Raw genomic sequence first — 22,131 nt, forward strand, 5'->3', positions numbered from 1 at the left:
CTCAACGGACCAGATTTGTTTAGAGACGGACTAATTGCACCCCTGGACACGAATCTCCTTCTCTTTTTATCATTAAGTTTCTTCCTCTTAACCTCCTCCTTGCAAGATGCTGAGAGCGTCCGGTTGTCTGCAACCGAAATGAAACCCTTTGGAAAACAAGGTCTCCTCCCAGGGGAGGAGGAATCTGTCGTCCCAACTTCCCCCATGCCTCCCGACCATCCGGCTCTCCCCACTTCTCCCCCACAAACTCCGCTGAGCCGGGTCCCCTCGCGCCTCCGCGATTGGTCGTGGGCCATCATGTGTCGACATTCTGGGTGGGTCTTTCTCCCGTTAAACTCATCAATCGCTCCTCTTTGAGCTTCGCTGGCCAGTGGTTTAGACCTTTGAGCCCATTTTCCCTCTTCCTTTCTCTTCCCCCACCCCTCCACACCCGTCTTATTTTAGCAAAACCTAGAGGAGGAGGAGGAGGCATTGGGGGGCGGGGGACGCTAGGCATTGCAGCATCCGGGAGCAGCTACTGAGTGGCTAAGCGAACGGCGCATACCTCTCTCTCTCCCTCTCTCTCTTTTTCCCCTGTTGGGAATTTTCAGGATTTCATTGCTGCAATTTAACCCCAAGATGAGGCACGGTTGAGCGAAAGGCTGCGCGCACACGCACACTCACACTCCTTCGTGAACAGAAGAGGCAGCCGCTGGTGATTCAGGAAGGAAAAAAAAAAAAAAAAAAATCACCCGGACCTTGCAGCTTCAAGACTCCTTAAGAGCCCTCCGGAGCGTTTCCCTCCCCCTCCCCTTCTTTCCCTTTCCGTTAATATTTTTTTTCATTTCATTTCATTTCATTTCATTTATTTATTTATTTTGGCTACAGATCTTTCAGCCTTTTTAAGGTCTAGGAACTCAAGCAAACAGAAAGAGGGATTTTTTTTTTTTAAATTTTGGGGGCTGTGCCCCCCCCGCAAGGACCTGGTTTTTATTTTTATTTTTTTAATAAATTTTTTTTCTAATGGGCCGAGCGCACTCCTTTTGCAAGATGCCAGCCTGACCCGGACCTCGGAGGAATTTGAAGCTTCCACTGCGTCCCGGGGGGGGCGTCCTTTGCAAACCGTTCGCGTCTTAAAGGGGGTGTGCGTTGTTTTTTTTTTTTTTTTTTTTAAACTGTCTTTTTTTTTTTTTTTTTTTTCCTCCGGAGTGGGTGGACTGGGGATTGCCTGGATTCCTTCCTCGGTTATTTTTTGCCTCGCTTCCCTCTCCCCTCCCCCTCCCCGGCCCCCGCGCCCCGCCCCCGCACCCTCCTCCGCCCCTCCTTCTCCGGGGTCAGCCAGGAAGATGTCCCGAGCCGCTATCCCCGGCTGGGGCCGGGCAGCCGCCTTGTGAGCCCCCGACCCGAGGCGCCGAGCCGCCGCCGCCCGATGGGCTGGGCCGTGGAGCGTCTCCGCAGTCGTAGCTCCAGCCGCCGTCTTCACAGCCCCGGCAGCATCGGCAGCGGCAGCGGCGGCGGCGGCGTCTTCCGCATCGTTCGCCGCAGCGTAACCCGGAGCCCTTTGCTCTTTGCAGAATGGCCCGCTTCGGAGACGAGATGCCGGCCCGCTACGGGGGAGGAGGCTCCGGGGCAGCCGCCGGGGTGGTCGTGGGCGCCGGAGGCGGGCGAGGAGCCGGGGGCAGCCGGCAGGGCGGGCAGCCCGGGGCGCAAAGGATGTACAAGCAGTCAATGGCGCAGAGAGCGCGGACCATGGCCCTCTACAACCCCATCCCCGTCCGACAGAACTGCCTCACGGTCAACCGGTCTCTATTCCTCTTCAGCGAGGACAACGTGGTGAGAAAATACGCCAAAAAGATCACCGAATGGCCATATCCTTTGCCCGAACCCGGCAGCGAACCCCGGCAGCTGCGCCTCCCCCTCCTCCCTCCGCTTCCCCTCTTCCAGGCTGGGAGAGAGACCCGGGGGTTGATGGGAGGTGGGGGGGTCTTCCAGGGGCTGGGAGAGGGGGCACCGGGGAGGAGTGTGGAGAATCTCTCCACCCCGAGCTGGGTTGAGCTACCGTGGAGGCTTGGGGTGGGGGAACCGGGGAAGTGGATTCCAGAACGAGGGCTGGGCCCTGGGGTCGTAATAGGGGCCTGGGTGGGAGCTTCAGAGCCAGTTCTGGATGGGTCAGAGTTTTCCCAAATGATCACGGACCCGGCCGGGGCCTGGGCTCTCTGGCCAGGGCAGGAGAACCACGGGGGCTTTGGTTGGGTTTCCTTAGGTGGCCCTCACTGGAATCCACGGGAGCTTCCAGAGCCGGAGACCGAACCCAGCTCACTGGCTTCTCTACCCCTGCCTTCCCCGGAAGAGGGGACCGCTCTCGTAGGGCAGGGCGGTTAGGGGTTCCCAGGGCCAAGAGCTGATGGAAGAACATGTGGCCTTCAAACGGAGGGGCCAGCACTTGTCCGAGCTCATATCTCGTTCTGGGCCCTTGGCCCCCATCTGAAAAAGGCAGTGGTGGGTTGGAGGGCACTTCTTCACCCCTATGTCTGCTGGTCCCATTTCCTTCAGCCACTGCCCAGGGACCTCATCATCGTTTGGGGTACAGAAAACATCCCATTTGCCCTATCTGGGGCCCTGACCTGGAAGACCTAGATGGACTATTTCAATAAGAAAGACAGGGCAAGAGGAAATGAGGTGGCAGGTCCTTCCTAGGGTACGGTGTCAGGCCTTGGGTTGGATTTGCCTTCTCCCACCCTAGGGAACCGGGAGGGGACACCAGGAGAATCAGCCTCCATGTGGACACCTCTGGGCAGGTAAATGCCTTTTTTTTTTTTCTTTAAATCAAAGATACAGAGGAAGAAGGTGAAGACCACATTTTCCTCTATTGAGATGCTATCAAAATGCAGATCCCCTTGTGTTTCTTTAAATCTGTGCCTGCTTGAAATAAACCTTGAGGAGGGCTTAACATCTGTTGAGATGTAGGCAGGCAAGGATGGGTAATTAGTCGGGCTTTCTAGCAGTTATCTAAGCATGACCCAGATTCCAAGTGGGGGGACGCACCCTGCTCCCCAGGCTGACTGGCCACTGCCATGCCCAAATGTGCTGCTCCTTGGCTTGGTTCCAACTGGCTGCCCTCCGTGTACAAATGAACGGGGCTGGATGGGCCCCTGGGGCTCAGCAATGAGCCCCCATTCTGTTGTGTTTGGTTTCAACTGTTATATACTCAACAGGGCTGGGCCCCGGGTGGTCCTGGGGTTGCTTATTTGAGGAGCTCTGTGGCTGGTGGATTCATTTTTAGGGGAACTCAAAATTGAGCAAGCTTTTGGCTTCTGGGTGCTGAAATTCTAAGAGGGCTCTGAGGTTTTGGTGTGAACAGTCTACTTTGAGGGTGGTCAAAATTAGGAGGTTCAGCTGGGGTCTTTCTGGAGGGGCAAATAAGCACGATGTCATCTGGATTGGTGCACAAACCAGGAGCCCGGACTTTGCCTCCCAAGTTCCAACCTTGTGAAGACCCACTGAAATGCTCAGGGGTCTTGTGATCCATCACTCTGCCTGCCTCCCCACCCTCTGCCTCAGGAGTGGTGGGGGCTTGGAGGGTGGCACGATGTTAATGTGTGCGTGCTCCAATAACTCCAGGGGCTGTCCAGGAGGGAATCACTGGGCTGACAGGTTTCCATGTTGAAAATGGCTTTAGATCGCCTTCTGGAGCCTGGATTTGGAGTCTTCTAAGAGGAAAGGAAGGAGGTGGGAGTCCTAATGTTGTGTCCTCAGCTCACCCCGTCCAGACTGAATCCTGCAGATCAGAGAGCTGTTGGGGAGGGAGGGGATTGCCAGGGACCTCTCAGAAGGAACAATCTCTCGGGAGGGATGCAGGTGAATCGGGAGCATTCTGCTGGTACTTTAGGTTTTCTTTGGCTTTCTTGCTTTGTGAGTTTGTGCATTTTGTTCTCTGCAGACAGTTTTTATTCTCTTTTTGGCCCGAGGCAGCAAACACATTATACAGCCCCACTCTGGAAGGGAAAGCGCTCCATCCCCCCAATCTGTCACCAGGCAGGGTAATCCAGGTCTAAGCCTTCTGGGGGCTGGGGGGATGAGAGGAGAGAGGACAGAGAGCTGGGGGCAGGGGCGCTGGATGAGGGACTCGGGGGCCAGCACAAAGAGACGGACTGGAGAAACGCCGTCAAGCCAGGGTACCAGGGCAGACGCTGGCTTCTGTATCCAAACGCTTCTGCCATTTAAGATAATGTCTTTCAGTACTTATTCTGAACTTTTAGAATAAAGGCTAATATATGTATGCAAAAGTACTCAAGTCAAGTCCAGTTTAATATGTGTTCGCAAAGTGACCACAACCACTGCAACCAGTGCCAGGACAAGAAAGAGGCTGGGACCAGCTCCCCAGATGCCCCCCTCAGGCCCCCTCCACTCCCCCACCCCTCACACCACAGGGTTAACCACTACTCTGACTTCTAAGCCCACAGGTTCATTCTCCTCCATTTGGACTTCGGGTCAGTGGAGGCACAGGCTGTGTTCCTTTGTGTTTGGTTTCTTTTTCCTCAATAGGATGCCTGTGAGAATCATCGAGATTCCTGCAAGTGGTTGGAGGTGGCTCCTTCTCGTGGCTCTGGGCGTTTTACTGTGTGACTCTACCACAGTGTACTTGTTCCCTCTACTTGTGAGTTGGTCAGTCTCCAGATTGTGTCATTAGGAACATTCTTGTACACGTCTTGGGTTGAACATTTCTCTTGGGTCTGCGCCTAGGAATGAAACTGCCCTGCCATTCTTTGATGCATGTGTAGCTGGGTGTGTATTTGGAAATAACATCCACTAAGGGTGCAGAGGGCTATGGAAAGGACCTTCTTCACTGTCTCGGAAGGAGCAAGCCAACGTTCCGTGAACTTGGCTATATACTCCATAGGGCCCAAGAGTGTTACTTGCATGTGCAAATTCCAGCATGGCTCGCTGGTGGAGGGGGCCGCCTTCCAGTCTCCATGCCCTTCGGCACTTGGCCACAGCAATGCCTTACCCTTCTGTACCCTACTCTCTTGGCACCTCCAAGCTTGAAGCCAGCAGTGAGAATTAAGTGTTCTCCTTCATTTTAGTTTTCTCTTCTGAAGCAAGAACACCCAAATGGAAATCTTTGATGCTCAGATTCACACTGCTGCCTTTTTCTTTCGGAGTATGCTGGGCATACTGGGCAGCAGGCTGTCTTGACCCACACCTTGGTTCCATGTTTTTGGTGATCGGGAGTCTCATTTCAGTGCGGCCATGATGGGGTCTGGTGCTGGCTTCTAAGGAGCTCAAATCTGTCAGCTTAATAGGGTGCATCTGTCAACCTTACCAGAGCCCCTACTTAATGCCACTCATTCCTTCTGATGTGCTACCAAACGCCAGTATGAATGTCATCTTCCCCCAGTCCTGCTGATGCCAGCAGATCTCCCACTGAGCACGATGTAAGAAGTGGGGCTGTTGCAGGAGCCGCGGCCCAGGTCTGTGTGCTGTCCCACTCGGTCTCCTGATTTGGCCGCAAGATTCCAGCTTTTCATCCATGTTTCTGGCCATCTCCATAAGGAGCCGAGTCCCATCACATCAGGTAACCTATGGACATTGGCCGCTTGGTGTTCCCTAGTTTTTTAAAAGAGGAATGTTCTGTATGGGAACCAGAGGGAGCCCTGGGAGAAGTTGGAGCATGGTATCAGCCCTCTGCTCATCCTGAAAAGTAGAATGTGCTAGAAGATACTACTATAGAAGGCAAGACAGTGTGACCCCTGTGAAACTTCTACTAGACCGGCATGGCTGGTAATTCCAGAAAAGCAGAATTCTGGGAAGTAAGAATTAGCATGGCTTTTCCATTGGGATTTTTTCTTCCCCACAAAGGTGCGATCCCTCCTCTGTAATCCCCAAACCCCCAAAGCTCTGGAAACCAAAACATCAGATCATGCAGGGGTAAAATCCTACCTGGAACTGACCTGAGTTTATAGTCTTTACATATAGTCTTGACTGATCCCCCATGATGTACATTTTGGGGTGTTTTGATACAGAAATGTTTGATATGCTCTGTTGTGTATGCCTTGTAGTGTCTCCCAAACTTTCATGTGTGTGAGGATTGGCTCGTTCAGATAGTGATTCTGGCCCAGCAGGTTTGGGGTGGGGCCTAGAGTTTTGCTTTTCCAGCAGGATTCTAGGGATTCTAGGGATTGCCCCTGCCGTGATCTGTGGGTTCCACTGAGAGTAACCAGGTCATATCATAGGTACATCCTAGGGTCTTTCTCTTCTTGTTCTTGTTCTTCTTTTTTTTTTTCCCCCAAGATCAGGTTTATTGAGGTATAAATTAGTTAGCAGACTTCACCCTTCTTTGCATATAGCACTGTGAGTTTTTGACAGACGCATGGAGTCATGTAGCCACCACCAAAACAAAGATAGCAAATGGTTTCAGGGAGCCTCGCCAGCTGTCGGTGGAGTGTGCGACTCTTGATCTTGGGGTTGTGGATTCGAGCCCCATGTTGGATGGAGAGATGACTTAAAAGTAAAATCTCAAACAGTTTCATCATCCCAGGAGATCCCGTAATGCTTTCTGAGTCTGCATTACCCAAGACCCCTGCAAGCACGGATCTGTTCTCCATCTTTATGTTTCTGCCTGTTCCAGGAGGTCATAGAAATAGAATCTCTGTGTATGTAGCCTTTGAAGCCTTGCTGCTTTCATGAAGCCATTTGAGATCTATTCCTTTTGTTGTGCATAGGAGTAGTTCGTTTCTTTTTAGTGCTGAGTAGTATTCCATGGGATGACTGGACCACAGTCTGTTCATCCATTTCCCATTTGAGAGACATTTGGGATGTGTCCAGCTTGGGCAATTGTGACTAGGGTCGCTATAAACATTGGCAGACAGGTTTTAGGGGGAACATTGGGAATGTACGTTCCATTTCTCTTGGGTAAGTAAATACCCAAGAGTCAGATTGCTGGGGTATGTGGTTAAGTATACCTTTAACTTTATAAGAGACTGCCAAACTACTTTTTCCAAGTGGCTGTGCCCATTTTACATTCATGTTCTCGTTATCCCTTTAAAAGCACCAAATTCTAAACTCCAAAGCATGTCTGGCATCTAGGGTTTAGGTAAAGGATTATGGGAGTGTATAGACAGTGCTGGATATGGTAGTATTATGTACCCATCAGAGAAATGGGGAAGAGGGAGGAAGGGGTTCTCCAGTGTGGGGAAAGGGACTCTCTTAACTTGGAGTGCGCTGGTTCCACCATTCACGGTAAAGTCAGGCTCTGAGGCTGTGAGGCTCTGACCTGTCCATGCCTGTCACCCTTGTTCCTGCAGCCCTACCACGAAGTAAGTACTCCATAAATGTTCTTACCGTGAGTGAAAAAGCCTCTTACCACCCATTTGCACACCCTATAGATCTGCTCTGCCCTTAGTCCAACATTTGAGGTTTTCAGTGGGTTTTAGGTACAGGGGACCAGTGGGGTAGGGGGTCAGAAAGGGGATGTGTACATGAGGTTATCAAACCAAAGAAGGTCTCTGAAGTTATAGTGCTCGAGAAGTTGGGGGACAGTGGCTCTTGAGAGTGAAGTCTTTCTTCAGGGATGTGGGGGGATGTCTCGTGGGTGCTTGGGGCTTATGTACCCCCTCTCCTCCCCGTTCCCCAATAGCAAGGCACATAAGCCCTCCATCAACAATGGAAGGCAGCACCACGAAAGTGGGTTGGATCCAGATATCGTCAAAGCCCAAAAGCCCCACAGTTAATACATTTTGGGGAATGCTAACTCGGCTCTTTGGGAAGGATCGGTGTGGTACCCCAAAATATGACAGAGGAGAGGGAAAACATCCTGTGCTGTGGGATGGCCAGGCCCAAGTTCAAGCAGCTCCCTGGCCAGGCTGTTTTGGGCATCAAAGCCTCAGTGTCCGCGATGAGGTTAGTGTCTCCCCTTGGAGAATTGGGGAGGTTAAGTGGGTTCGCACATGCTAAATGCTCACTTGGGTTGTGTCAGGCATGAAGAAGCTCCAAAATACATAAGCTGTAATGTTAGAGAGCACTTTCCCCCCTAATGGTCTTTTCTGGAAACTTTGGCTGGAAATCAGGTTCTCTGGGTATGAGTGGCCCCCGTGACTGGCCAGGTTGGATCTTAATCTGAGTGTGGCACTCTTTAAAGCAACCCTCAGATGTTCTGTATTCGCTGTTCTTTCTGGAAGGTGTAAAGGGGGAAGATTCGTGCCCACTTGACCTATTTCTCTATTCCCTTCGGTCTAAGATAAAATTAATTGTCGTCTTGTCCCTTGATCCCTCCCTTTGTGGGTGACAAGGTGAGGGAGTTTTAAAGTATGTAATTAGCTTCCTTGTTCTCTCTCACACCCCATCTCCTTCTTTGGAGCTGGCCAAGAGTCCAGCCCAGGATGGAAACCAAATGCCTTAGGACAGTTGCTGAGGTCACCCCAGGCAAGCAGTGGGGGAGGTTAACAGCAGAACCCTGCTCATTTGGGGTTAGAATGTACTTCCTCCCCCACCAATTTCTGTCTTTCTTGTTTCTCACTTGTCCCTTCCTTCCTCGAGAATAGAGAAGGCAAAGAACATTGCAGGAGAGGGAACCAGGGGGTGGGCTCCGCAACTTGGGTTCCCAAAACCACTGGGCATTAGTCCTTGTCTGGATAGGATGACCAGATGTCCCAGTTTGCCTAGGACTGTCCTGGTTTTGACATCTCAGGAAGCCCAGTAGTTCTGGGCAAAGCAGGACACCGGTCACCCTACTGGTGAGTCCTTAACACCCAAGAAGGGAGAGAGGAGGGGAATAAGAGACGGTCCTAGTATGCGGGAAAGAAGAAGGTAGGTGGCTTTTCCCCTCTGAAAAGCTGGGGCTTTTTATTGGAATGAACTGTGCTTTCGGAAGCTGCCTGTTTAAGGCAGCTAATGCGAGAGAGATCCCAGCTCTGTAGTGAAATTTCTGAGTTAAGTCCAGATCAAGTTTTGTCGTCTCTCTTGGGTCAGATATGACTTTTATCTTCTGTTCAGACTGGGAACATCCTCTGGTCTTTCGTGGAGGTACTCAGGGCTCAGGTCGGACTTGGAATTCAGAATTAGCGGTCCCTCCCCAGAATGACATTATTGCAAAGGCTGGGCCCCGTCTCCGGAGCTGTGAGGGAAACTCAGCTTTGTCGCCCACCTGCCAGTAAATAATGTTCATGCTGTTAAGTACTGTTCTCCTTTTAGATCTGTGTGTAAAAAAAAAAAATATATATATATATATATAATTTTAAATCAATTTCTAAAGTATTTTTATGCAAGTACTTTTGCACAAGAGCTAAGTCTGATTTCAAGAGTAAGTTGACAGATGCGTCTCAGAGGAACACAGAGGCAGACCTAGAACTTGCCAGTGGGGGGGAAGGGAGCGTAACATGGCTTCTGACCTTTTAGAACATGCCATGCTCTTTTATCTTATTGACCTTTATTATTTTCCTTATTAAAGATAACGGGCATGGGAGGCTATGCCGGCTTTCCTTTGCTCCCGTGAAACGTTTGGCAAGTCGTGGAGTCCGTGTAGGAATGTTTCTCTCTGAGCAATAGCACTAAGGAGTGGAGGGGGAGAAGAGGCAGGACAGGGGAGGTGACTTAGGGTGGAGGCAAAGCATACAGAGCTTCAGGATAGGTGACCCGCACTGTGCAATTCTGCTCCAGCCCCTATTAGTGGCGCCTCAGTCTCCTCATCTGTAAAATGGGCAGAGCGACCCTACACCCAGGAATTCTGGGAGATACTGTAAAAGATACTGTACCCAGAAACCATGTGGTGTATATGATTATGCTGTCAAAAGGATGGCCTTCGGACCCCACAACAGCAAGGGCTGCATTCATGGGGCCACCACGCTGGCCATGAGCCCAGCACCTACAGGGGCTGAATAAATATCTTTGGGGTGTTTTCTCGTGCTTTCCATTATGAGCCTGTTGCTTTAATCCTGTTAGAGCTTCACCATACGCTCTCAATATTATCTGTCCTTCCACTTGTTTTTCCTTATTTATTGTGCTAGGATACGGACATGCTGGTGGACCAGCTACATACGTCACAGACTGGGGTGGTGGTCCTCCAGGTGTGGTCCCCAGCCCTCTAGGGGTTACAACATCATCTGTTGTAAGAGACGGAGGTGCTCACCCTGAGCATGCCTTGCATCACCTGGAGGGCTATTTAGACACAGGGGGCCAGACCTCACCCCCAGAATTTCTGATTTAGGAGGTTTGGGGTGGAGCCTGAGAACCCACATTTCTAGCAAGTTCCCAGGCGGTGCTGCTACTGCTGGTCTGGGAGTGGGCTTTGAGAAACCCTGAACTAAACATATCAGTAACCCAATTCCATTTGTGGTCTCCGACCTCCCTTTTCGTCCTGCTCCTCCCCCACTGCGTTCCCCCAAGTCAGCCCCTGTCTCTTGGATGCTGTCTCTTGGACTGTGTGTGTGTCTTCCTCCCTCCTCTTCCTTCTTCCTCTCTTACAGGTTTTATCACATGCACCTTCACATAAATTTAGTTTTCCTGGTTTCTGAACTTTGTAGCCTTCTGGAACTTGTACTTTTCTACCCGATTGTATGTTTCTAAGGTTCATCTGCTGTTGAGTGTAGCTTAGGTCATTTCTTTTCTCTGCCTAATATTGCATTCTATGATGATACAACAATTTATCCCCTTCCCTGGGTGATGGACATTTGGGATGTTTCCAGTTTGCATGTGTGTATGAATGCCTGTGCGTGCGTGTATGTTTGCTATTTTGAACAGTGCTGCCGTGAGGAGTAAATAATTTTTGAATGAATGAATTCAAGGTGTTAATTTTAGTTTGTGTACTTGGGAACCTAGCTTCAGCTAGAATCAGCTGCGATTCACCAGCGTTTAAGGAACACCAGCCATTTGACAGGCCCTGGCTAAGCTGGTTCTCCGTTTTCTCCTCATTCTAAGGGCTGGCTCAGTCCGATAGCCCCTGTTCCTGCCTGGAGAGTTGGGGTCTTGAACTAATTGAAATAGTCCAAAACATTTATAGACTTGAATTCCCTGTGGAAGGGGCGCCTGGGTGGCTCAGTGGTTTAAAGCCTCTGCCTTCAGCTCAGGTCATGATCTCAGGGTCCTGGGATCGAGCCCCGCATCGGGCTCTCTGCTCAGCAGGGAGCCTGCTTCCTCCTCTCTCTCTGCCTGCCTCTCTGCCTACTTGTGATCTCTGTCTGTCAAATAAATAAATAAAATCTTTAAAAAAAGATTTATCTTTGAATTCCCTGTGGAACAGTTGTTAGAATGCAAAAAAATTTAAGTGTCTGGCCTGTTCCTAGCCACAGGGCAGCCTTTTAAGTTATGTATCACGGATGGATGTTTCTGGTTTGTAGGGGAGAAGGGTCATCCCATGCAGTTAGTATGGGATGAGTGGATGGATGGATGGATTGATCTGGGGGTGGTTGGACAGATGGATGGAGGGAGGGGAGGAAGGAAGGAAGGAAGGAAAAGAGGGAGAGAGGAGGAAGAAAATGAATGGTATTGGGTAGGTGGGTGATCAGATGAGTAAGTGGATGGGTTATAGATGAGAAGATGAGTAGTAGACTGTTGGGTGACCGAGGGGTGAATATCTGGGGGGATGAGTAGATGGGCAGATGACTGCACTGGACTGAAGGGTAAGAAGATGGATGCCTGCAGCGATGGGTGAGTGTGGGGGGGGGGATGTTGAAGACAAGGGTGTGTCTGGCAGGTGGTTGTCCATGTTGGGTGTTTGTGATAGTTGGTGTTCTTCTTGGGTTGTTGATGACGAAGTCCCTCCACTTGCCGCCTTCGTTGTACTTTTCTCAGCATCAAATGACTCTTGCATGCTTTTTGTGACAATCAGTGAAAGTGTGTGTTTAGGGCTTGCTTCCCTAATTAGAAGGCTCCTTGAGGGTGGGGGACAGAACTTTACCTTCCTCACACCCCCCAGCAGTTCCGGTGCTGTATCATGCATAAATGTTAGTTAACTGAGTAATGATGAGGAAAACAAACTGTGTTGTTGACAAAGATGATGAAAATTCTGGGACCACCTGGTTTTATTTATTTCCTCACTGGGACTGGAAATGGAATTCCTTGGAATTTACCCCATCAGTGGATAGTGGCAGATTGGATAAATGCCCTCGATTCCTACTCACTGACCAGAGATTACAGATTACAGACTACAGATGCATCACTGTCCTATAAAGCCCCACATGATCTAGTCACTGTCTTCTCTTTGTCTCATCTATTCTCTGCCAGTTCAGCTCTGTCTCAGCTCCACTGACCATTTTTACCCACACCCAGCTCATTTGCATCCGAAGGCGAAGGCGTTTGTGCTGGTTCTTCTCTCCACCTATCTCCCCGGGGTTGACTCCCCTTACTTAGGTCTCAATGCAAGGCTTGCATCCTCCAAGAGGTCTGTCCTCTTCATTTATTGGACATCTGAAGTACAAAGAATATTGAATATATGTATAGTCTCCTATCTAGAGGGAATCTCTAGAGACGTTTTAATGTATTTCATTCTGTCCCTTTTTATAAGTTTTTGTGAACACATTTCCATGCCACTAGATATCCTTGGAAAGCATCAGAGCTCCTGTATACCGTTGCACAGGCTGTACATTGCACAAGGGTATCGTATCTCATAGACATCATGGAGCTGTACATTTATTATTTCAATTTCCCAGCTGATGAAAGCTTAGTATCTTATTCTAGAAAAAGGAAGATATTATGACAACTTTCTGACAGATGGACCTAACAACTTGAAAAAGGGGTGTCTTATTTAAATTCACACAGTGGTGCTGTATGGGTTGGCAACAACCCCAGAAAAGACTGCTGTTAATATCTGACAGTCTCCGTTTTATGGATGTATCCTACTTCATGAAACCACCTTCAGTTGCATGTTTGTTTTCCTTATAAACAACAGTGCAGCGAACATCTTGGTGCCTCTTTGTGCACGGCTCTGATTATTTTCGGAATAAAATCCTGCTCTAGATAAGGTGCTGAAGTTTGAAAACTGTCACCTGCACTGTCTTTGAATCTGTAAAAGAATTTCGAGACCAGGTGACTCAAAGTTCAGGAGGTTGATGGGGAGGGGCAGGGAAAGAGCTGCTGTTTGGTTTGGAGTTTTTCCTGGGCTGCATGGAAAGAGTGCTTTCGAACTGGGGGTGCTTTCTCCTGCCAAGGGACTTTTGGCAATGTCTGGAGATGTTTCTGGTTGTCGTGACCGTGGAGGGCAAGGTGCTACTGGCATGTAGTGGGCAGAAGCCAGGGCTGCTGCTGAGTGTCCTAAAATGCACAGGACACCCCCATCTGTTCCCCCCTGCCCCACCCCAGGAAAGAATCTTCCAGCCCAAGGTGTCAGTAGAGTTGAGATTGAGAGATCCTGATGTAAAAGATATCACAGATTTCCTGGAGGGGAGTGGGTGGATTTCGGGTTTTTGGGTGACTTAAATTGAATTTACAGTTTCTCTTCCTAGCTGGGTGTCTAAGCCAGCTTTCTGTGAACTTTAGATCTCACACGATCAGCAACAGGCTTGCTACCGACAGATTCGTTGATGTAAATATAGATGAGTATATAGAAGGAAATCTCAGCCGGAGTTGGAAAATGTTGGAATGAAAGCTGCTGCGGCCTTTCCTTCTCTTTCCTTCTCCTTCTGTTGCCCAGTTTTTAAATCGTGTCTCACTTCTCTGGGCTCCTGGTGTGGTGGGTGCTGTTGGTGTAGACCGTGGTTCTCTATTCCTTTAGTCCCAGCATCCCAGGCTGGCCTTGTGCATGAGCAAGAGACAGTGCCCGGGGCAGGTTAGCTTAGAGATGGGAGCGGAGAGAGAAGTGCATTCATTCATTCACAGTGAATTCATTTACTTATAAATGTTTATTGAGTGCCTACTATGTGGCAGGCGAGAGGGGGCAGATGAGGTCAGGAAGGTGACAAGATATGACTATTTCCTTAGGACAGAGTCCTGGAAATGGCAGCGCTGGGTCATATGTCAGGCTTTGGGGCCAAATGGCAAGGAGCAGGAAGTCCATGTTCTTTCAGACCTGGAGGTCCCCTTTCCTTGATTCCGTGAACCAATTGGCTTGCCCTTGATTTTCATCTCTACCAGAGACATAAGCAAAAAGTGGGATCCCCTTGGGGTACAATGTGTACTTTCAGGAACTGAAGAAGTAGAACATTTTCTGGGTCTGCGTGAGCCATCTGCATTTCCTTCATGATGTCCCTGGTTATGTCTTTGCTCTGTCTTCTCTAGAGATATTGTGCAGGTATCTTCTGGGGAAATGCACCAGATGTAGACACTCAGGGGTTCTGTGGCTCTCTGTTGGGTCTGAGGCAGCCCAGCGCGGTGGTTAAGAGGGAGGGCTTGTAGAGCCAGTCTGCCTGGGTTCGAATCTTGACATTTCTTTATAGTTTCATCATCCTGGGTGAGTTGCCTAACCTGCTGGGCATCTTCTTCCTCGTCTGCGAGATGCATATAACATCAGTGTCTACCTCGCGGGGTTGTCGGAAGGCTCAAGCAGCACCTAGAACAGTGCTTGGCACCCAGCGGACGATGAATAAGTTAGGCTGCGCTGTTGTTCAAGGGGCTAGGCGTTAGCGTTCCCCGTCTTCAGTGCAATAGTTTGTGTTTCTGTGGACCCCTGTTGGTGTCTCAGGGCGCAGTAGCCACCGTGTGATTTAGAGCAAGCTGTCCAAGCTTTTGTGCCAGCCATGGCTCTTGTAAATGACCAAACAGGATCCTTCATTCGCCCCAAAACTTGATGAGAAGCAACTGGACCATTCTCCACATTCACAATGAGTGGGTCCTCTCCTCCCTCCTCTGCTCATTCATGTCCTGGATTTCACTGGAGCCCTGGCAAAGAAGTGCCTTATTCTGGGAGGATGTGGGAACCCTGGGTGCTTTTGGACAATGGTTAATAGCTCCTCTTTCTGCAGAGCTTATGACTCTCAGGCTGTGTGAAGACGCCTTTGGCTGACTTAATCTTTATACCTGCCCTAAGAGTTCAGTGGGTTTAATTTTGGCCCCATTTTACAGATGAGCACACTGAGGTTCAGAGAGCCAGAGTCACTTGCCGAGGTTCCACATCTAGAGAGCGGGGAAACCTCACTGGACAGGTATCAGCACAGCAGGGGACAAAGTCCCAGAGGGGCAAAAGCTCAGGTTGTGTCTGGGAAGGCATTCATGCTCCAGAGAAGTTGGAGTGCCCGTGGGCAAGAGCTGGCACAAGGGAGTAGTTAAGGGACAGGGTTTGAGGTCACTCAGGACTGGGTGGTTTCCCTCTGTCAGGGCTGTGACCTTTGGGATGCTACCTAACTTCAGAGATCCTCAGTTTTTTTTCATCTGTACAATGTCTGTGAGTAAAATAGTATTTAAGTCCTAGGGAGGCCAGAAGGATGAAATCAATGGTGAATGTCAAAAATCCTGCTTGGCACAGAGTACATGCTTTAGCAAGTGGCAGAAGCTCTTTATTCCCTCTTTGGTCTGGGCACTGACACAGACAGTCACAGACAGACACAGGCGGCTGCCCTGATGTGGCTGACATTCTAGCTGGGAAGACAGACCAAGACCGGTTTGAGTGTAGTAAATGCTATGGTTCAAAAGTAAAGTAGGAATAGGAGATACAGCAGGACGGCGAGGGCAGAGAGTGCTGGCACTGAGCCAAGACAAGAGGATACCCAAGACGGGGGTGGGCATGATTCTGGAGCAGGGAAGGTGAGAAGCTGGTGGGGTGAGCCTAGAGGTCTGTTTCATAGGTGGCTTTGTCTAGGGAGTGAAAGGGGTTGGATGGAGAGAAGGGAAGGCTGGTGAAGGGGGCGGGGGAGGGGCCCTGAACTGGTGGGCAATGCTGGAGAAGGAAAGATGGAGAAGACCCAAGGGATTCTCTCATTTCTTCCTTTCTTGGAAGAGTGTTTCTCATTCTTAAAGGTGCAGGCAAGGGGATCACACTCCAGGTTATTTTTGTCTCTAGGTTCTTTAGGAAGGTTTTAAGGCACCATTTTCTTCCTAACCATTTGAGATCCCATTTTTCCTTTCCTTGGAGATTGTATAGACCCGTGCTGCCCAGTAGAGTAGCCAGTAGCCAGGTGTGGCTGTATTGCCTTAAAATTAATTTAAATTAAACAAAAAGCAAAAGTCAGGCCTTCAGTTTTAAGAGCCACATTTCAGGTGCTAGATTGCCACATGTGGCTGGTGGCTACCAGACTGAATGACACAGATCTAGAACATTCCATTGCTGTGGAATATAGGATATGCTGTTTAGAACATGCAAGAGCCGCATCTCCTGGGAACTTGTTGGAAATACAAAATCTCAGTCCCCACCCCTACCCCTCTATCTGTTCAGTCCCAATCTGCATTTCAAGGAGATCCTCAGGTTGGCTAGACTTGGAATCACCTAGAAGTTTTAGAAATGCTGATGCCCTGAGCCTCACCCCACAGGTGCTGGTGAGATTGGTCCAGGGCCCTGGACCTGGTGATCTTAAAAATCCCCAGGTGGTTCTAAAGTTCAGCTAGGATTGGCAGAGAGCCCATCAGGTGGTTAAGAACTCTTGGAAGGCAGGTAGATTGGAGTTGGAGCTGTGTGACTTTGGGCAAGTCACTTACCTCTCTGATCCTCAAGTTCCAGGACATGCTGGCATCTCCCACCCTCATTTGGTCCTGTGAGTTCAAAGCGCTGAGCAGGGGGCCTGGGATGCACATAGTGAGTGCTCCCTACATAAATATGTTAATTTCTTAAAATTGAGGTCAGCAGCCTTAGAGCTAATAGTTGGAGTGCAGGAAATGAGACCCTTTTTTAAACGGTTTTTAAAAATTGAGTTAAAATTCACCTAACATAAAATTAACCACTAACCATTCTGAAGCACACAGCTGCGTGATACTTAGCACGTTCACAGAGTTGTGTGGCCATCATCTCTGTCTTGTGCCAAGACATTTTCATCATCCCCAAAAGGAAATTCCAGCCCTCATTAGGCTACTCCCCATCCCCTGCCTTTCCCTACCCTTCTGCCCCACCCTTGGCTATGGCTCCTCTGGTCCTATCTCTTGGATTGATCTATTCTGGTTTTGGAGTGTGGGTAGTTCCCCCTCTGCCCCCCTTCAACCTGGGGGGTTGAAGCATCCAAGGGAAACTGTGAGCTCTCTTGGGGTCAGAGTCTTCCCGGCCCCCACCTGTGGCCCCCTTGGACACCTTGGGCCTGCCATCATCCCAGGTGAATGCGAGCAGCAGGCCCATGTTCTGCTCTCCTGGCGCCGCCACAAATGAGAGGTTTCCTCCCAGCTGGATTTCTCCTAGTTAAATATTTCATAAAGAAGACCTACAACTTGTGACGCCAGGAGTGTTTGATAGTGAAGTTAATGAGGGAGAGAGAGTCGCAGGTGGCCCCTAGGTCCCTGTCTGAGCCCCACCGTCCCTTGTCCCCCAGCTGTGGCCTCCCTCTGTCTTTAGCACTGTGTCTGGCACAGAGCAACCACTTGACAAATGAATGTTCAAAGGGCATGTGGAGGGGGGCAGAGGGGGTGGAGGAAGAAAAGGAGGGAGAAAGAAATGAGGGGGAAAGGAAAACAGGGACAGGATGGGTTGCGGGGAGGGATCTGAGAAGCAGAGACTGAACTGTAGGGAGGCCACGGAGGATGGTGCTGGGGTGGGGCGGGGGGAGACAGACAGTGAGGAAGCCGATGGGGAGGCAGAGGAATGGGAAATCCAGTAAAAGCGAAGAAAGAAACAAGCGGGAGAATATTGTGTCTTGTATCTCTTCCCCTCCCCATTACCCTTGACAATCTTTTCCTCCCTCTGTCTCTCCATTTCTCATTTCCTGACTCTTGCTTTCTTGCCCGGTCTTCATCCTTTTTCATTTCCTGTGTCCCTCTTATCTTTTCATTTTCTCTCTGGGTTTTTTGTCCCCTTTCCCTTTCTCTTCATAAACCATCCCTTGGTGTACGTGTCTTATTGTGTCTGGTCAGTCTTTGGCTGAGTGTGTGAGTGTGTGTGTTTGTGTGTGCGTGCGCGCGCCTGAGAGAGACCAAACCTGGGGAAGAATACAGGAACATAGATGGACATTTTAAAGACCAACCATGAAGAAAATGTCCATTTTGCATGGGTCAAGAGCCAGAGCCACTGACCCCTCAGATTCTCCCATAGGCCCATTCTGGCTCACAAAGCACTGGTGAAGACTGTATGGGAACCATTAGCTTGCTTTTCTTTGTGGTTTCACCACCTAGGTGTGCATCCCTAAGCAATGTAGTTAAACGTTCTGTGGTTTTGAACTTAGTATAAATAATCTTTGGTGATATGAATGGTTTCGTGTTTTGCTTCATTGGTCTGCAATTATATTTGTAAAATTCATCCTTATTGCGGTCTCTGTGGCTCCTTCGTGGTCATATTTGTTCACTGATGAAGAACATGTGAGTTTGTTTTCCTTTTGGGCACCATCAGGAGCCACATTGCTTGTTGTTTATGGATTTTGCTGCATGGGTGTAGCAGTCCCTTGAAGATAGAGGCCTTGGTGCAAAATTTCTGGATATTAAAATCAGTGCATCTTTGATTTGACTAAATATATGAAACTGTGTTGCGAAGTGTTTGTACTGATTTACACTCACGCTGGGAGTGAGTGAATGTTCAAGTTGTTCCACATCCTAACCAACACTTGCTATTGTCAGACTTTAGCTGCAGCCCTTCTAGTAGATGTGTGATTTCTGGTTGTGATTTGCCTGTGCTCCCCGATTACAAAATGGCTGAACGCATTTTACTATATTTATTGGGCATTCAAGTTCCTTCTTTCATGAAGCACCCTACATACCATGTCCACTTTTTTATTGGGTTGATTTTTTTTTCCATTATTGATCTGTAGATGACCCCAGTCTATTCTGGAAATAGGTCATTTATCATTATAGGATGTGCAGTATCTTCTCTTGGCTTGCCTTTTGATCCTTTTTTACGATGTCTTTTGACAACAGTGGTTCTTAATTTTAATGTGGTTGAACTTAGAAATCTTTTTCTTTACAGTTTATGGGTTTTATATGTTATATAAGAAAACCATCCCTATTCTGAGGTCATGGAGATGTTGTATGCTATTTCTAAAAGTTTTATAGTTTTTCTCACCTTCTGTCTTCAATCAACTTGGAATTGATTTTTGCGTATAGTATGCAGTGGAGCTCCAATGTCCATAAGAGTTGTCCCAGCACCATTTATTCCAATGACTTGCCTCATGATCTATGAGACAACCTCTCTGACTGTTTAACTCCTACTTCCTTTGGTCTGATCTTTTTTTGTACTCAGCGGGTCAGCCACAAGTACTTTTTGAGTACTGACTATGTACTAGACACTGGTTTGCAGTAATAAACACAACAGATGTGGACAGTGCTCTCATGGAGGTTACAGTTCAGCAAGGATGACAGATAAATAGTTGTAGCTACTTAGTTTACAGTCACAAATGCTGTAAGCCCTATAAGAAGAGACCACTCGAGCTTGCTCTGTGAGGAGCATGTAAAACCACCCTCTGTCCCACCCAGGGAAGTGTGATAAACTGAGTCCTTAGTGCAACTCTGCTAGAGTCAGGGCAGGAGTAATACGAAAGATGTTCGGACCAGATGAAGCAGTCTGTGAAAGGTCCTGGGGTAGCTGTTTAGTTTAGGAAGGTGGTATCTATCCTAAAGGCACCATCTGGCCACTGAAGCCACAATATAATGCAATTGTGTCTGTGAATGGCCCCACTGGCTACTGTGTGGAGAATGGATTGGGCCCCAGGTGAGAACAAAAAGCCAGGAGATCAGTGAGGAAATGGCTGTAGTCCTTCAAGGAAGAGGCCATGTGCCTTGGAATGGAATGGTGGCTTTGGAGATAGAAATCATGGCTCGGATTGAAAGTTGTTTTGAGCTGGTGTGATCTTTTCCCCCTTCCTCTCCCCTCTCTCTATCTCTGTTCCTTTTCTGGTTGAGTTTTCTGGGTGAGAAAAGCAGTTTGTGTTCATGCCAAGGGTATGTGCTCTGGAGGACGTATTTGCCACAGATGGTCTTTGGAATTCTAGCCAAGAGAGTAGCTGGACAGCCCCTGGCCCCCAGGGTTTTCTGGAAGCAATTCAACAATGGCCATTTATTAATAACAATGACAACAATGAGTTTTGATGGTCTTTCCCTCAAAATGCCTTTAGTTATTGCTTCATATTTCACCCCCCAGCCCACCCTAGGAGGTGCATGGTGGAGAGAGACAAGGATTTTAATCTCTTTTATTATAGAATGAGGGGAAGTTAATTGGCACCCCAGAAATCATACAAAAGATGTTGGTTTGGGGATTGGAATCCAGTCCTTGACTTTCAGGCCCCATCCGGTTAATAGGAGGTCACACACCAGCTCCCCATGCAGGTGCTTGCAGACCACTTCCTCTTGGGTGCACCAGAGTAGTTTACAAGACCTCAGTTTCCTGGACTGTAAAGGGAGAATGAAAATAAAATACCTGGTCTGAACTTTAGACCTGACACACAGTGAGGACTCATCATGTTTTCCTACTAAATCCATTAGTGCCTTTCTGTTGCCAGGGGCAGAAAAGTCAAAGGGGCTTAAGCAACAAGAAAAGAATTTAATAGATCAGGGACGGAAGAGTCCAGGGAGTGACGGTGTCCAGCATGTCTGGATCCAGGGATCAGATGACATCATTAGGCCTTGGTTTCCGGGCCCTGCTTTCTGAAGCTGGCTCCATTCTCCCTTTGGCTAGGACATGACTGCAGTTCCAACGGTTTGGTCCTCCCAAAATACCCAAATTAATTCTCTTTCTCAGCCATTTTACCAGCATTCTCAGCAAATGACTTATTGCTTTTGATTGGCTGTGCTGGGGTCAGGTGCTCATGCCTGAACCAATCTCTTCGGGGAATTGGGAGGTGGGAAAGGGATGCTCTGATTGGCTTAGATTTGAGTCACATGATGGGCTGGTATTGGGGGTGGAGCCAACCTCAGGGACTGGGTAGGAGTCAACTCTTTAAAGGTATATCCAGAAGCGCCTGGGTGCCTCAGTTGGTTAAGCCTCTGCCTTGAGCTCAGGCCATGATCTCAGGATCCTGGAATCAAGCCCCATACCCCTCTCTTTGCTTGGCGGGAGCCTGCTTCCCCCCACCCCCGCCTGCCTCTCTGTCTACTTGTGATCTCTCTCTCCGTCAAATAAATAAATAAAATCTTAAAAAAAAAAAAAAGTATATCCATGTATGTTAAGGGTTGGAGCAGAAGTAGTAAACCTTTCTTCCTCTTTCTGCCAGCATTCTGTTGGCTAGAAATTCATCCCATGGTGTATTGGTAGGAAACAGAAGACGCTCTTCAGGAATTGAATTAAGAGATGTGGGCAGGGGTGCCTGGGTGGGGCAATTGGCTAAGCATCTGACTCTTGGTTTCTGCTCAGGTCCTGATCTAAGAGTCAGGAAATCACACTGTCTAGGGACACTGCACTCAGCATGGAGTCTTCTTGAGATTCTCTTTCCCTCTACCCCTCTCCCCACCCTCAAATGAGTGAATTAATTAATTTTTAAAAAGGGAGAGAGATGTGGGAAATTAACTAAAACAGAGAGGAAGGAGGGTGGGAGATAGGATGAGAGAGAGCACAAAAGCTGTCTGACTCAAGCTGCAACCTCAGAAAATTGGCAGAATATCCCAGCTTCATGCACTCCCCACATCTCCTGCCATGGCTCCCTGTTGTCTAAGCCCAACTGGAAGCCAGAAGGTAGGGAGTTCAAAGAGGCCATCTACGCAGTTCAGCCTCCCCAGCATAGCAGAAAGAAGAGGGATGGTGGATTCTGGCTAGCTAAAGACAGCCAGCACCTGAAGCCCACTTAACTGCAGGGAACACTGGGACATTTAGTCCATGTGTGCATCTAGGAGGACGAGGCTCAGTGAACACATCACATTGTCTTTTTCACAAAGAGAAATCTAGTTCCTGGGTGTCAAAAGTCTACTTTGTTGTTTTGTTATTGTTATTAGTGGTGGTAGTGATTACTGGGTGCTATGTGCCCTCTTAGATCATTTTCTTTTCTCTCCCTCATTCTTTTCTTACTCTGTGTGGAAATCTTTTAATCTTTGAAAGGAGTTCCTTTCTATGCCAGGCTTAAGTGTGGGGCCCTCTGCTTAGAGAGCTGGTAGTTGGGGTCTTAGTGGGCAGTCTATACCTCTAGCAAGGTCCTCAGGTTAACCTGAGGCTGGGGAGGAGGGAAGTGCCTGAATGGTGCG

General features: G+C 48.8%; 1 protein-coding gene across 1 annotated transcript in view; it reads left to right on the forward strand.

The window, feature by feature from the left end:
- The first annotated feature begins 350 nt into the window (after window positions 1–350).
- CACNA1A (calcium voltage-gated channel subunit alpha1 A) overlaps window positions 351–22,131 on the forward strand; it is a 214,159-nt gene continuing 192,378 nt past the window's right edge. The window contains exons 1-2 of the mRNA XM_044254073.1: window positions 351–1,121; window positions 1,554–1,847. Coding sequence (XP_044110008.1) covers window positions 1,555–1,847 — 293 coding nt within the window. The 5' untranslated portion in view covers window positions 351–1,121; window position 1,554. The remainder of the gene's footprint in view (window positions 1,122–1,553; window positions 1,848–22,131) is intronic.

The sequence above is a fragment of the Neovison vison genome, chromosome 6 (genome assembly GCF_020171115.1).
Source record: "Neovison vison isolate M4711 chromosome 6, ASM_NN_V1, whole genome shotgun sequence".
In the NCBI taxonomy this organism is placed as follows: Eukaryota; Metazoa; Chordata; class Mammalia; order Carnivora; family Mustelidae; genus Neogale; species Neogale vison.